The sequence below is a fragment of the Moschus berezovskii genome, chromosome 15 (genome assembly GCF_049115385.1).
Source record: "Moschus berezovskii isolate FMDL1 chromosome 15, NW_MosBer_1.0, whole genome shotgun sequence".
NCBI classification, from domain to species: Eukaryota; Metazoa; Chordata; class Mammalia; order Artiodactyla; family Moschidae; genus Moschus; species Moschus berezovskii.
In genome coordinates, this window is record NC_142474.1 from 19306514 (window position 1) to 19323319 (window position 16806).

Below are 16806 nucleotides of genomic sequence, written 5' to 3' on the forward strand. Positions count from 1 at the left end.
AAGAGTTGCTATAATATTTACCTAAAATTTCCAGTGTTTAACAAAATTGAGGCGTACAAAGAAACAGGAAAATATGACCCATACATAGGAGAAAGCAGGCAAAAGAAGTTGCCTGTGAAAGAGCTCAGATGTTAGAATTAACAGAGACATCATAATTATGGTCAAAGAGCTAAAGGTAACTATGCTCAAAGAAGCACAAAGAGTCATCATATAGAGAATATTAATAACCAGATAAAAGCTATAAAAAGTCAAAAGGAAGTTCCAGAGATGAAAAATACAGTACCTGGAATGAAAAGTTTACTGAGAGAAAGGAACAGAAAAAAAAATTTAAAAAGTAATTGCTGAAAACTCCCCAAATTTGATCAGTGTGTACACATCCAAGAAGTTCAAAGAACTACAATAAACTCAAAAGATTTACACCCAGGCACATCATAATGAAAATGCTGGAAGACAGAGAAAGTCTTGAAAATAGCAAGAAAGAAATGAATCATCATGCCCAAGATTATCTCAGATCATCAGAAATGATAGCAGCCAGAGGGAGTGAAATGACATACTCAAAGTGCTGGGGAAAAAACTCAGCCAAGAGTTATATCCAGTAAAACCTTTTTTTCAGATGAAGGTGATTCCCTCAAGGCAATAAAAACAAAAATAAACAAAAGAGACCTAATCAAACTTACAAGCTTTTGCATAGCAAGTTCAGTTCAGTCGCTCAGTCGTGTCCGACTCTTTGCAACCCCATGAATCACAGCATGCCAGGCCTCCCTGTCCATCACCAACTCCTGGAGTTCACTCAAACTCATGTCCATCGAGTCGGTGATGCCATCCAGCCATCTCATTCTCTGTCGTCCCCGTCTCCTCCCACCCCCAATCCCTCCCAGCATCAGAGTCTTTTCCAGTGAGTCAACTCGTCGCATGAGGTGGCCAAAGTATTGCAGTTTCAGCTTCAGCATCAGTCCTTCCAATGAACACCCAGGATTGATCTCCCCCAGAATGGACTGGTTGGACCTCCTTGCAGTGCAAGGGACTCTCAGGAGTCTTCTCCAGCACCACAGTTCAAAAGCATCAGTTCTTCGGCACTCAGCTTTCTTCCCAGTCCAACTCTCACATCCATACATGACCACAGGAAAAAGCATAGCCTTGACTAGACAGACCTTGGTTGGCAAAGTAATGTCTCTGCTTTTTAATATGCTATCTGGGTTGGTCATAACTTTCCTTCCAAGGAGTAAGCATCTTTTAATTTCATGGCTGCAATCAGCATCTGCAGTGATTTTGGAGCCCCCAAAAATAAAGTCTGACACTGTTTCCACTGTTTCCCCATCTATTTCCCATGAAGTGATGGGACCAGATGCCATGATCTTTGTTTTCTGAATGTTGAGCTTCAAGCCAAACTTTTCACTCTCCTCTTTCACTTTCATCAAGAGACGTTTTGAGTTCCTCTTCACTTTCTGCCATAAGGGTGGTGTCATCTGCATATCTCAGGTTATTGATATTTCTCCCAGCAATCTTGATTCCAGCTTGTGCTTCTTCCAGCCCAGCGTTCCTCATGATGTACTCTGCATATAAGTTAAATAAACAGGGTGACAATATACAACCTTGACGTACTCCTTTTCCTATTTGGAACCAATCTGTTGTTCCATGTACAGTTCTAACTGTTGCTTCCTGACCTGCATACAGATTTCTCAAGAGGCAGGTCAGGTGGTCTGGTATTCCCATCTCTTTCAGAATGTTCCACAGTTTATTGTGATCCACACAGTCAAAGGCTTTGGCATAGTCAATGAAGCAGAAATAGATGTTTTTCTGGAAATCTCTTGCTTTCTCCTGATCCAGCGGATGTTGGCAATTTGATCTCTGGTTCCTCTGCCTTTTCTAAAACCTGCTTGAACATCTGGAAGTTCACGGTTCACATATTGCTGAAGCCTGGCTTGGAGAATTTTGAGCATGACTTTACTAGCGTGTGAGATGAGTGCAATTGTGCGGTAGTTTGAGCATTCATAAAAAGGAGCAAACAATACCATTTGCAGCAACATGGATGCAACTAGAGATTATCATACTGAGTGCAGTAAGGCAAAAAGAGAAAGACAAATACCATATGATATCCCTTAATATGTGAAATCTAAAATATGGCACACATGAACCTATCTCCAAAACAGAAACAGACTCACAGACACAGAGAACAGACTTGTGGTTGCCAGCGTTGGGGGGAAGAAGGACTGGGAGTTTGGGATTAACAGATGTAAAATATTATATACAGGATGAATAAACAAAAAGGTCCTACTATATAGCACTATATACTATATAGAAAATCAAAGTGGTAAATAAAGAGGGTCATTATAGAAAATTATAAATATTTATTCTCCTTTCTTTAATTAGCTTTTTTAATGGACATACAATTTTATGAAGTAATTATACAGTGTTGTGCAACAATGTATTGTATTGTATATTGTATATTTAATATCCTGTGAAAAACCATAATGGAAAAGAATATTTTAAAACAGAATGTCTATACACGTATAACTGAGTCACTTTGCTGTATAGCAGACATTGTCACAACAATGTAAATGAACTATGCTTCAATTAAAAAAATTGTCTTTTAATGAAGGTGAAATAAACACCTAGATAAACTGCCTAGACAAAGAAGAACTTAGGGAATTTGCTGCTAGCAGATCTCCCTTATGAGAAATACTGGCTAAAACCAAGTGACCTCAGCCAGTAATTCAGATTCACATACCAAAAAAATGCAGCATCAGTAAAGGTAATTATATATAATTATAAATGACAATATAAGTGCATATTTTTCCTTAACTAATTTCAAAAGCAGTTGTGTAAAACTGTGTTTATAATTATATTGTTGAACCTATAACAATAGAAGAGTAATATATTTGACAATAACAGATCAAAGAAAGTGGGTGGGACCAAAGTTGTGTTGGCGTAAGGAAATTGTTACAAGATAGTAACTCAGAAATTGACAGGAATCTGAAGAAAATCAAAATGGTAAATAAAGAGGGTCATTATAGAAAATTATAAATATTTATTCTCCTTTCTTTTCTTAGCTTCTTTAATGGACATACAATTTTATGAAATAATTACACAATGTTGTGTAACAGTGTTTTGTATAGTACATTGTATTGTTTCATTTTCAGCATATGTAGATGTAGTATGCATAATAATAGCACAAAAAGGGAGAAGAGGGACCTGTAAGAGCCCTGGAGTTAGTTTAAAAAAGAGTCTGTCAAGATGTATATGGCAAGCAAGCCCTGTAGTGACTGCTGACATAGTGACTGCTGACATAGTAACTTTAGAAATATAGTTAAAGGAATTACACTGTTACACTAGAAAATATTTACTTAATACAAAAAGTGTTAAAGAACTAGGGGAATACAAGTGAGCTTTAACAAGACAAAAAGTAAAAGACAGAAGTACATTCAATTTTGTCAGTAATAACATTAAATGTGAATAGATTAAACAATTCATTCAAAAAACAGATTGCCGTGTTGGGTTTTTTAAAACGATCCATTATATACATCCTACAGGATACACACTTTCTATTCAGAGAGAAATAGATTGAAAGTAAACGATAGAAGTATATCATGCAGAAGATAACCATAAAAAACTGTAATGGCTGTACTATAAGAGAGACTTTTAAAACAAACAAAAAAGTTATCAGATTTATAAGTAGATTTTATAGTAAATCTATTGAGATTTAGCAGTTAAAACCACATATGTATCTAACAACAGAGCCAAAAATAAGTAAATAAAGCAAAAACTTAACAGATTCGAAGAGAGGAAATAGTTCAACATAATAGTTGGAAACTTTAATAACCCAGTTTCAATAATGGATAAGTATATAGAAGATCAACAGGGAAATAGAAGACTTGAGCAACACAGTAAGCCAACTAGACTAAATATATATATATATATGTATTAAGCCCTAAAAAAAATTCAGAAAACTTAAAAAAGAATTAAAATTGTAGAGTATATACTTCAATCACAATGGAGTGATATTAAAATTAATTATAGAAAGAAATTTGGGAAATTCACAAATGTGTGGAAGTTAAGCAGTCCACTTCTAAATAATTGATGGTTCAAAGATAAAATCATGAAGAAAACTAGAAGATAGTTTGAGATGAATGAGATGAAATGAAAATGATGACACAGCATACCAAAATTTACAGAATTTCAGCTAAAGCATGCTTAGAAATTTATAGCTGTAAATGCCTACAGTTAATAAGATCTCAAAAAAAACCTAACGTTCTGCTTTAAGTCATTGAACAAAGAAGAGCAAACCACATTCCCAAAGCAGACAGATGGGAAGAAATAATAGGATTGAATTGGAAATTAATAGAGAATAGAAAAACAATAGAGAAAATCCACAAAACCAAGAGTTGATTCTTTGAAAATATCAGCAAAATTGACAAATCTTTAGCTGCACTGATCAAGCCAAAAAAAGAGACAAGATTCAAATTACTAAAATCAGGAGTGAAAGAGGATATATTATAACCAACCTTACAAAGATAAAAGGACTAAAAGAGAATACTATAAACAACTATATGCTAATAAATTAGATAACCCAGCTGAAATGGAAAAATCATAAGAAAGACACAAACTCCTGCAACTGACTCAAGAAGAAATAGAAAATCTGAACAGACCTATAACAAGAGATTGAATTAGTGATGAAAAACTATCCCCAAAACAAGTCCTGACTCAAAAGGCTTCACTGGTTAATTCTACCAGCCATTTAAAGAAGAAGTAAGGCCTGTACATCACAGAGTCTTCCATAAAGTAGAAGAGGAAAGAGCATTCTTAATTCATTCTGTGAAACTGTATTACCCTGATATCAAAACCAGAGACATCACAAGGAAATTATAGACTAACGTAACTTACAAACATATGTGCAAAACGCCTCAACAAAAATACTAGCAAACCAAATACAGCAACAAAGATTATATACCTGATCAAGTATGTATACATGACTAAATGGAATTTATGCAAGGTTGACTCAGTATATGAAACTCAATTTAATATACCATATTGATGGAAAACGGACAAGGACTACATGATTATTTCAGTAGATGCAGTAAAAGCATTTGACAAAAACCATTTTAAGATAACATTTCTAGTGGGAATGGAAAAGAATTCCTCAACTTGTTTAAAGGCATCTAAGAAAACCCACAGCCAATATCATAACACTTAATGGCCAAAGGCTGATAACTTTTCCCTCACTAAGATCAGAACAAGACAAAGATACCTGCTCTTGTGTTCACTGTACTGGAAGTTCTGGCTAGTGTGGTTAGGCAAGAAAAAGAAATAAAAGGAAGAGGTAAAACTGTCTTTAGTCACAGATGACATGATCTCTTGTATAGAAAAACCTAAGGATCCACTAAAAAACTGCTAAACCAATAAACAAGTTCATTCAACAGCTTAAGCATACAAGATCAGTCAGTTCAGTTCAGTCACTCAGTCGTGTCCGACTCTCCGCGACCCCATGAATCACAGCACGCCAGGCCTCCCTGTCCATCACCAACTCCCGGAGTTCACTCAAACTCATGTCCACAGAGTCGGTGATGCCATCCAGCCATCTCATTCTCGGTCGTCCCCTTCTCCTCCCGCCCCCAACCTTTCCTAGCATCAGAGTCTTTTCCAGTGAGTCAACTCGCCGCATGAGGTGGCCAAAGTATTGCAGTTTCAGCTTTAGCATCAGTCCTTCCAATGAACACCCAGGATCAGTCTCCCTTAGAATGGACTGGTTGGATCTCCTTGCGGTACAAGGGACTCTCAAGAGTCTTCTCCAACACCACAGTTCAAAAGCATCAATTCTTTGGCGATCAGCTTCTTCACAGTCCAACTCTTACATCCATACATGACCACTGGAAAAACCATAGCCTTGACTAGATGGACCTTTGTTGGCAAAGTAATGTCTCTGCTTTTTAATATATTATCAAGGTTGGTCATAACTTTCCTTCCAAGGAGTAAGCGTCTTTTAATTTCATGGCTGCAATCAGCATCTGCAGTGATTTTGGAGCCCAAAAAAATAAAGTCTGACACTGTTTCCACTGTTTTTCCATCTATTTCCCATGAAGTGATGGGACCAGATGCCATGATCTTTGTTTTCTGAATGTTGAGCTTCAAGCCAACCTTTTCACTCTCCTCTTTCACTTTCATCAAGAGGCTTTTGAGTTCCTCTTCACTTTCTGCCATCAGGGTAGTGTCATCTGCATATCTGAGGTTATTGATATTTCTCCCAGCAGTCTTGATTCCAGCTTGTGCTTCTTCCAGCCCATCGTTCCTCATGATGTACTCTGCATACAAGATAAGTATACAGAAATCAGTTGTATTTCTGTACAGCAGCAATGAACAAACCAAGAATGAAATTAAAACAATTTCATTTAAAAGAGCATCAGAAAAGAATAAAATACTATGACATATTTAACAAAGAAATAGAAAACTTACACTCTGAAAATTACAAAACATAGTTGTTACTGAAAGAAAACCTGAAAAACTGTAAAGAAAGCATTTGTTCATGAATCAGAAGAATTGATATTATTAAAGTAACAGTAATTCGCACCTTGATCTCCAGGTCTGTCTAAAGATTCAACACAGTCCTTGTCACAATCCCGACTGACTTCTTTGCAGAAATGAACTAATAGGCCCTCAGATTCATTTGGAAATGCAAGAGGCCTCAAATAGCTATGGCAGTCTTGAATAAAGTGGAGGACTACATTGCCTAATTTTTCAACTTAGTACAAAGCTATAATATTCAAGACATTGTGCTACTGATGTCGAGAGATATACCCAATGAAATAGAATTGAGAATTCAGAAATAAATGCTCACTTATATGGTCAGTTGATTTTCAACAAGAATGCCAACACCATTTGGTTGGGGAAACAGTAGTCTTTTCAGCAGATGGTACTGGGACCATTAGATATCCACATGCAAAAGAATGAAGTTGGACTTCCCTCCCTTGCTACCTCACATCATGTATAAAAATGAGCTCAAAAAGATCAAAGACCTAAATTTAAGAACTAATCCTTGAGAACACTTAGAAGAAAACAAGGATAACTCTTTAGGACTTTGGATTTGGTCGTGGTTTCTTTGTTGTTCAGTCATGTCCGGCCCCTTGTGACCCTGTGGACTGTAGCCCACCAGGCTCCTCTGTCAGTGGAATTTTCATGGCCAGAATACTGGAGTGGGTTGCCATTTCCTTCTACAGGGGATCCTCCTGACCCAGAGATTGAACCTACATCTCCTGCAGTGGCAGGTGGATTCTTTACCACTGAGCCACCAGGGAAACCCTAGTGGTTTCTTAGATGATGCCTAACACAGGCAACCAGATGAGAACTAGGTAAATTGAACTTCATTAAAATGAAAATATTTGGTATTTCAGAAAGCAACATCAAGAAAGGGAAAAGCCAGAATGGGTGAACACTTGTGGAGGGTAGAAGAGAACATTTTTGCAAACCATATATCTAATAAGGGACTTGTATCTAGAAGATATAAAGAACTCCTACAGCTCAATAATGAAAAGACATCCATTTCAAATTATGGGCAAAAGATCTGAATAGACTTTCTCCAGAGATGATACAAGAGTAACCAGCAAGCACATGAAAATATTCTCAACATCATTAGCTATCAGGGAAATGCAAATCAGTCCAACAATCAGATATCCCTTCACACCCACTGGAATGACTGTCATCAAAAAGACAAGCAACAGGTGTCCTTAAGGAGATGGAAAAATCAGAACCCTCATTCTCTGTTGGTAGGCATGCAAACTGGTGCAGCCATTGTGGAAAACAGTCTGGCAGTTACTCAAAAAGTTAAACATAGTTTTTGTATGACCTGGAAATTCCACTTCTAGGTATACACCCAGGATACATGAAAATATATGTTTACAGAAAAACTTTCACATGGATGTTCATAGTAGCAGATTTATTATAACCAAAATACAGAAACAACTCAGATATCTATCAACTGATGAATAGATAACAAAATTTATGTATTTTATGTAGTAGAATATTATTCAGTACTGATACATACTGCAGCCTGAATAAACCTTGAAAACATTGTGCTGGAAACAAAAAATGACAAGTTGTATGATTGCATTTGTAGAAAGAGACAGAACATAGTCTAATGGATGCCAGGGTTTCTAGGGGCTTGGTGAGAAATGGGGAGTGGCTGCTAAAGCAAATAGAACCGGTTTCTTTGTGGGGTGATAAAAGTGCTCTAATGTTGATTGTGATGATAGCTGCACTATTCTGTGAATATATTAAAGACCAGTGAGTTATATCCTTGAAAGGGATGAATTGTATGGTATGTGAATTATAGCTCAAAGCTGTTTTTTTTAAGTTAGTGTGCTCCAAGGTACAGTACAGATGTATGGAGGGTCATAACCACTTTAATCAGTATTGTGGAACCGAAGAGATTTGGAGGGAAGGCCAGGCCTCTTAAACTAGTTTTCCTATCCTCATCCTTGGGAATTGTCTTGTTCCTGCATGCTGGCTATTGTTTTGAGGCCTGTGTTTGTTGAAAATATTTATCCCAGAGAGTTTCTTATGAGGCCTTTGCAAACCAGGCAGCAAAAGTTGGCAGTGACTCAGAAGAGTCCAAGCTGCCTGCATCTCTTCACAGAGGTTCATTACTGAGGAGGACTCGTGTGCCATCCACCACCCCTGCTCCTTCCACACAGATCCTCTCCCGCAGTGCCCCCCCATCCCCTGACCCCTGGTCTAGGTGATAAGGATACTGAGGCACCAGAGGCTTCACGGTACCCTGCGGGTGTGCAGCAGAGGTGTGGTTCTGTGTGATAACTCATCAGATTCTTTTTACCAATCAGTTGACTATGAAACTGTTCTGGGAGCTGGGCCAAGGAGTTCCAAGGCATAAAATTGAGTAATAATGGTTTTTCTCCCAACATACAAGAAAATATATGTCAATAAATAGCATTTTCTCAAGTAGATTTTGAGTAAATGTTTCTTAGTCTTTGCCCACTGCCACTTTAGTTGCCATTAAGAGCTTGCAGATTACAAGAAAGAAAACAAGTAGCAAGGGAGCATTAACTGAAAATCCCAGAGTTTTTTACTTCTTTTTGACACACACTTGTATGTAGGGTACATGTTCTTGGCAATTTAAGTGCTTTTAACAGCGCAATGGCACCCCACTCCAGTACTCTTGCCTGGAAAATCCCATGGACGGAGGAGCCTGGTGGGCTGCAGTCCGTGGGGTCGCTAAGGGTCAGACACGACCGAGCGACTTCACTTTCACTTTTCCCTTTCACACATTGGAGAAGGAAATGGCAACCCACTCCAGTGTTCTTGCCTGGAGAATCCCAGGGACGGGGGAGCCTGGTGGGCTTCCGTCTATGGGGTCACACAGAGTCGGACACGACTGAAGTGACTTAGCAGCAGCAGCAGCAACACATTAAGTCATTTAATCTTTGCAACATTGGTAATAGATACTGTTGCCATTTTAAGCCATTTAGCCTTTGCAGCATTGGTAATAGGTAGATACTGTTGGTTTTGGGCTTCCCTGGTGTCACAATATTAAAGAATCCTCCTGCCAGTGCAAGAGACACAAAGAGACAAGATGCAGGAGCCCTGGGTTCAATCCCTGGGACAGGAAGATCCCTTGGAGCAGGAAATGACAACCCACTCCAGTATTCTTGCCTGGAAAATTCCATGGACAGAGGAGCCTGGCAGGCTACAGTCCAGGGGGTTGCAAAGAGTTGGATGCGACTGAGCAGCAGCACACACACTGTTTTATAGATGAGGATGGATACTGAAGCATAGACATGGCAGCATATTTCCCCAAAGCCACCTAACAGTCTGGCTCCAAGTCTTTAGCCCCTGTGCTGCAGTCATGCTTCTTTCAGCAACTGGTCGTCTTCCAGCTTATAAATTAGTGATGTTTAACATGGCTGGAAAAATAGTTCCAAGTCCATGGGGTGGAGTAAGTTAGGTTCTTGTGGCATGATATCACCATACAGAATTCATAATTGAGTGTCTCACCTGGGTATATCTTATCACCACTGCTCTGTAGCAGACAGATTTTCTGGCCTTTTCAAAAGGCCTCCAGGGCAGCAGTCCAGTAGGAGTATGAAAGGACCTCAGTAGTTACTAATTTATCCTTTCACCTTAAAGATGAGAAAAACTGCTGCTGCTGCTGCTAAGTCACTTCAGTCGTGTCCGACTCTGTGACCCCATAGACGGAAGCCCACTAGGCTCCCCCTTCCCTGGGATTCTCCAGGCAAGAACACTGGAGTGGGTTGCCATTTCCTTCTCCAATGTGTGAAAGTGAAAAGTGAAAGTAAAGTCGCTCAGTCGTGCCTGACCCTTAGCGACCCCACGGACTGCAACCTACCAGGCTCCTTCATCCATGGGATTTTCTAGGCAAGAGTACTAGAGTGGCTTGCCATTGCCTTCTCCGATATAGTCCCTAGCTAAACTAAGAGGAAGTAAATCCTAAGGTCTCCAGACTCTGAGCATTTAAAATAATAGGGACTGAAGAGTGAGACTGGGGCTTCCCAGGTGACTCAGTGGTAAAGAATCCACATGCCAATGCAAGAAATGTAGGTTAGATCCCTGGGTCTGGAAGATGCCCTGGAGAAGGAAATGGCAACCCACTTCAGTATTCTTGCCTGGGAAGTTCCATGGACAGAGAGCCTGGAGGGCTATAGTCTTAGAGCTTGTGAAGACTTGGAGCACGGCACAGTAAGAGTGAGGCTTCCCAAGAATCAGGTTCTGGGCTTTTTGTGTCCTCCTCCACTCTGCACAGGATCTCTGGCTGACTGCTGCAGCACTCCTGTTCTCCCCGTTTACAGAACCCTTGAAAGCCTGATGGAGAGGTGACACACCCAGGGTCCCACAGCCAGGAGGCTGTCGTTCCACAGCCCTCAGTCTTCATCCCTTTGCTCTGCCACGCTCCTGAGAGTACCCTCCACTGTGTGACTCACCGAGACTATTTTGTTAACGGGGTAGTGGGGTAAATGGTTTATCTAAAGCCCAGAACACAGTGCTTGACACACATCGTGTCCCATAGGTACTACATAGCTGTTGCTGTCATTGCTAATAATGAAAGCGGGGGAAATGAAGATCTGCTAGTAGGTAATATGTTCATCTCCATCTCCAGTATCAATTGTGATGCCTCGTCTCCCTTAGGAAACTTCCCATGGCTGTTGTTTGAGCAATAGGAGGAAAAAAGTCTTTTAAAGAGATCCCTTTTAGTCCTTCAGCGGTGCCCCCTTGTGGAATCTCGGCAGAATGACCAAATATTCAGAGTCATTTGTGACCTGAAGAGAATTTGACACAATTTCCTGCTGGACATCTGTCTGGGTGCCTTCTGGGGGCGGAGGTGGGGTGAGGGGTTCAGATGAGGTCAGAGAATGGGTTAGGGTACTGCGCGGGCTGTGTCACAGAGTATTTTTACTGTGTGTTAAAAGCCGATGGGGTAGAATTGCAGAGTCCGTATTTCATACATGTCTAAGCTTCCCTGACCCCTGGTGGCCTGACTTTCAGAGTCTCTGTCACAGACTTGGGGCCCAGTCTAATGGCTGTCACCTCAAGTCTGTTCAGGGCAGGTTTGAGGGGCATGTTTCCTCATGAGCAGTGACTGAAGCCTCTCTCCTGGTGGCTGTCTCAGCCTCCATTGTGTTCCCCCCTCCAGGGGCTTCTGAGGAGAATGGCCTGCCTCACACTTCAACTAGGACCCAGCTGCCGCAGTCGATGAAGATCATGCATGAGATCATGTACAAGCTGGAGGTGCTGTATGTGCTCTGCGTGCTGCTGATGGGGCGCCAGCGAAACCAGGTGAGCCCCTCCGCACCCCTCAGAGCAGCAGGCGCCAGGAGCAAACGCTGCCCGGGCGCTTGTGGCATGCCGGGTGTCCTGCTCGGCTGCGTCTCACAATGTCCCTAGCCCAGCAAAGCAAGGAGTTGGGTTCCTTAGCCCTGTTTCACCAGTCAGGAAGCCAGTCTGATTCCAGAGCCCATAGTCTTTCCATCGTACCTTACTGGGGCAACATTTCTAGGCAGAGCTCCAGTGCCCCAGGCAGAAGTGGGTGGTTTAGCCATGTTAACCGACCTTGTTAATACACGGAGTAAAGGGTGGGGGTCTGCCCTGCAGATGCACTGGAGGAGTTGCCAGTCTGATATGGGGGCTTGGGGTGGTGGGCCAGAACTAAGTCAAGTTATGACAGCTGGGCAGCTACCAGGGGTCCAGCTGTCAGAGGTTCCCCGAGTCTTGAAGCAGTTCCGGGAAGGAGGGATCGGGAGGTGCTCTGGAAGTACACCCTGCTTCTCCCCAGGGTGGACAAGTGGCTTCCTTCCGTTCCTTCTACCTCCTAGGGAGGTGACGAGGCCTGAGGGGAGTTGGGAGCTCGGCCGTCCCTGAGCACCTTTTTGAGTCAGAGACTGTTCTCTCACACAGCTCTCTGAGATGGATGCGGTTATCACAAGTTTGCGAGAGAGGAACAATTTTAGAGAAGGTGGAAGGGGAAAGACTGGCTGAAAAGATGACATCTGGCCTGGCAGTGTCCTGAAGAAAGTGAGGGAGCCAGGCATGCTGACTGCTTCGCCCAAGGTGGCCTACCAGGTCAAGGAAGCAGGCCCTGGTGGGCACCGGCCTGGTGGTTTAGTGGAACCGTGGAAAGCTGGGGTGGACTGGAGCCAGCAGTCAGGAGAGGCAGGCTGAGGGGTTGCAGGGGGCCAGGTTGCCTCTGGCTTTCATAGGCCATTTAAGGACTCTGGCATTCACCCTGAGTGAAACAGAAAACCATCCTCCGGCTGCTGTGTGCAAGAGCTGACCATAGCTAGGACCCACATGTTGATGGCAGGGGTGGTGAGCAGTGCTTTTGTTCTGGATCTGTTTTGAAGGCAGAACAGGTAAGATTTGCTGAGAAGTTAGGTATGGACTTAAGTGGAGAGAGGAAGTAAAGATGACTTCCTTACCTCTTTCCAAGCAGGTGGGAGGAATGGTTTGCCGTTTATTGAGATGGTTAAGACTAGTGGGTAAGGAGTAAAGGGGCAGACGTCTCTAGGGAGGAAGGGGCAGGGTTCAGTTTGAACAGGTTAAGTTTAGGTGTCTATTAGAATTGGCACTGGGGTTACCTGCACCTGAGTTAGGGGTGAGATGGGGCCTGGAGGTGTGACTTTGGGGATTGTCAACCTGTGGTTGGCATTTAAAACCAGGACACTGGATGAGATCCTTCCATGACATCCACAGCACTGGGGCTCCTTCCTTCCATGTGGTATATATTTCATATAAAAAACATTAGTCACGACGTCTTACCTGTGTTGAGTGCTTTTTCTTTTTCAAGACACTTCTGTAATCATATTTGAATTTGCGGGTACTTGGTAAGTTACACAGCAGATGGTGGCCTCCATCCCACTTGATGTTTGTGAAAACCACGACCCACATAAGGGCCATGTTCTCAGTCTCCAGGCATCGTCAGAGCAGGACTTAAATCCTGCTGCTTTGACTTTTCTTTCTGTCCCTTCACCGTGATAGTTCCCCAGCTCCCTTAGTCTCCCTGGTACCAAGTTTCTATGAATCTTTGTGGTCTTTGGTTAAATTGATCACAGCCTCCCTTTCCAGCTGGCCTCAACCCTGCCTTCCTGAGAGCCAGTGTGATGTTGGTGTGTCCTCATTTGCACAGTCAGCATTTGCTGAGTTCTTACTGTGTGCCAGGTACTACAGGGACGTGGATTATTTTAATAGGTCAGTAATTCATATAGTTCTGTATTGAGGTATAGATAAGTATCAATGAAGCCTTTCTCCCCTCTGATCCTGAACATTCAAGGTTCTTCCATGAGGCATCTAATTTTACCAATTATTAATGTCCCTAGAGAGTGTGAAAGTGTATTGGTGCATAGTGAGAATAAGTGTAGGTGTTTTCTTTAGAGCTCAGCATTGCTTTCTTCATCCTGAAGGCTTCCTGTCCATATATGCCTGGGCTTTTGGTAGGCCTTCAGTGCACATCTGTCTTCATGCTTTTGCCTTCCTACCCCTCCAGGTTCACCGAATGATTGCGGAGTTCAAGCTGATCCCTGGGCTGAATAATTTGTTTGACAAACTGATCTGGAGGAAGCATTCAGCGTCTGCCCTCGTGCTCCACGGCCACAACCAGAACTGTGACTGTAGCCCGGTGAGCAGGGGCCCTGGCGGCAGAGGCCAGGAGTGGCTGTTTTCAAGGCCTGCCGTTGGCCCTTTGAGATCTCCTTCTTTGAGAGTAGAGCAGAAACCAAAAGTCACAGACTGTGTACTCCCATAGCTGGAAGCCGCCTTGGGGAAGGATCTGACCCCCACCCTCCACCTACCCAGGAATCCCTTTGGAGGCCCTCCACCAGCCTCCCATTGTTCATTCACCTCCGGGCAGGGCCACGCACTCCACTCCAGAGCAGCAGGTTTTTCCTCGTTCTGTTCTCTACCCCGTTCTAATTGACATCCCTAATATTAGGTTTGCCTCCCAGAACCACGCCAGTGGTTGGCCTCCAAAAAGGACTCTAGAAAGTTTTGGTTTTTTTAAGGGTCAAGGGCTCACGTCTACCTGGTTTCCCTCACAGTGCCCTAAAGAGCCCTGAACCGGGAGTCTAAATCATGGCCCTCAGCACCACATCAGTGCCACGCGGCTGTCAGGGCCCAGTGCCGTGGGTCCCACCTGGTCTCTCCGCTGCGTTCTGGGGACTTTCCTCAGTGCTGTGTCTTCCAGTTGCTCTTTTTCTCCTTGGCTTTGTCAGATTTACCTTTCAACAGATCCATTTGAGTTCATATATTTTGCGTTTCTAGACAGTTTGTCTGGATCTTTGTCAAAAAGTATTTGGTCTTTTTTTCATTATGTTAAATATTTTCTTCTTCTGTTGCATTTTCTGTCTTTAATTTCATCTCTTTAATTATTCATAGCACCCTTTTTTATGGTCTGTCTTGGATTGTTCACAGAGGGCTAATGCTTGTGTCTGCGTCTTCAGACTCAGCTTGGGGTGGAGTGTTGCCCTGTGTTCTGTTCTGTTTATAGAAGGTCACCTTCAGGGGGCTTGTTTTCCTTGGGATACTGGAAGTAGTCCCATAGAACATTTGGCTTTTGTCTGCCAGGTGCTTTAGGGAGCGGTGTCCCAGGGCAAGTTTTCACATTGAGTACTTGCCCTCCCCCTGTGGAAGTATGAGCCCAGGGTCCTGTGGACCTGGGGACTCCCCTCCAGCAGTAGAGACAGGGTTCTTTGCCAGCTCCCGGGGCTGGTAGGTGGGGATTTTCTAACCCTTTTTTCACTAAATGTATCAGCTCCACAGGCTTTACATAGGCCCTGTCTGGCCCCTGCAGAGCATTGAAACCCAAGCCCTGGCCCAGAGAAGTCTCATTTGCCCTTCTCTGCCAGTGATCAGCTCTTGTGCTCACTGCTCTGAACTCAGTCCTTCCTTCGTTTCTAATTCTAGTGGAATTTCCTTTCTTTTCTATGTACTTAGCCTCACATTGAAAATAATTTCAGTTATTTTGTATCCAGTATCTTGGAGTGTTTTTAACAGAAAGGTTCTGCCTTAGCTTAATCCACTGTTGGCCAGATGTGAACAAAAGGTTTTCTGTCTAAAGAGGAGTCCTCCCTGTGCGCCAGGACAGGGACTCAGAGAAGCAGCGGGATGCCCAGGCTCTCAGCAGAGCCTATTGTTTTCTTTTGGAACATTGTGACTGTGGTCTTAACATCGAGGATGCACGTGTATTTTAGGACATCACCTTGAAGATCCAGTTTCTGAGGCTCCTCCAGAGTTTCAGCGACCACCACGAGTAAGTACAAGCTGTCCCCGAGAGGAGACTCGGCTTGCTGTCTCTATTCTCCCTCTGTCTCACCACTGACCTCAGCTGAGCAGGACCCGGGAACCATGAGAGCCGCTGTCACCTCAGTGTGACCATGAGGCTGCACTGCCATAAGAGCTGCCGTTTGTCCGGCCCTTCCTTTACGCCAGGCACTACCTGAGCTTCCCCTTGACCCCCACAGCCACCTTGGAAGTGAGTGCGGAAGTTGCTAGCCCCTTAATACCCCTGGAGTCAACGCAGCTCTCGGCCGTCTGTTCCTCTGAGCCAGGAGTAGACAGCTTGGCTATTCGCAGGGCCCTGTAGGAACCTCAGATGGCCAGAGTGGGCTGAGTATTTATATGTTGAACAGATGGGATATTCTTTGTATGAGGAGATGTACTTTCTCCCATTTTCCTTGGAACACATTCTGCCCTTTCATTTTTTACTCTCCAGCCTTTGAATGGAGGATGTGTAGGAGAATGATTCTCTGCTATGAGGAAACAGTGCAGGCAGGGGAGGAGTAAATGGCAGCTGACCCTTGACCTTGACACTGGGAAGACGTTGGTGAGCTGGCAAACAGAAGCAGGTGCTACTCAGCTCTTACCACCTGTTGGGTACAGGAAACAGGGCCCACTGTTGTATAGTTTCTGAGTTTTTCCCCCAAGAGAAGCCAGAAATGAAGATTTATGTGCAAGGTCCTGGTTTTTAGGTGCTGGTTTAGATTCTTTGTGTAAGCTAATAGAACATACCTGAGGACCCATGTGGCCTCAGGGGCCTTCACTTTGAAACTTTTGTGTGGGTGGTGTGGTTCATCCTCTCTGAGAGTTTCTCTGTTTGAAGGCCTTAAGCCCCAGGAAGTATGTCAACTCTCTGAAAAATGGCACCAGTATGTCCTGAATGTGTCCTTTTTTCCTGAGGAACTGGGTCCTTCACTTTCATCATTTGATGGGTCACATTCGCAGGCTTGGATTGTGTATATTCTAAAGCAGTAGGAATACGGGGGTGCTTTTCATGGGAGTGTCAGGATCAGGTTCCAG

At 43.1% G+C, this 16806-nt stretch overlaps 1 protein-coding gene across 1 annotated transcript in view; it reads left to right on the forward strand.

Moving 5' to 3' along the window:
• The window catches only part of TRPC4AP (transient receptor potential cation channel subfamily C member 4 associated protein), a 67569-nt gene that overhangs the window by 43008 nt on the left and 7755 nt on the right, over window positions 1–16806 (forward strand). The window contains exons 9-11 of the mRNA XM_055436243.2: window positions 11654–11796; window positions 14000–14131; window positions 15702–15760. Coding sequence (XP_055292218.1) covers window positions 11654–11796; window positions 14000–14131; window positions 15702–15760 — 334 coding nt within the window. The remainder of the gene's footprint in view (window positions 1–11653; window positions 11797–13999; window positions 14132–15701; window positions 15761–16806) is intronic.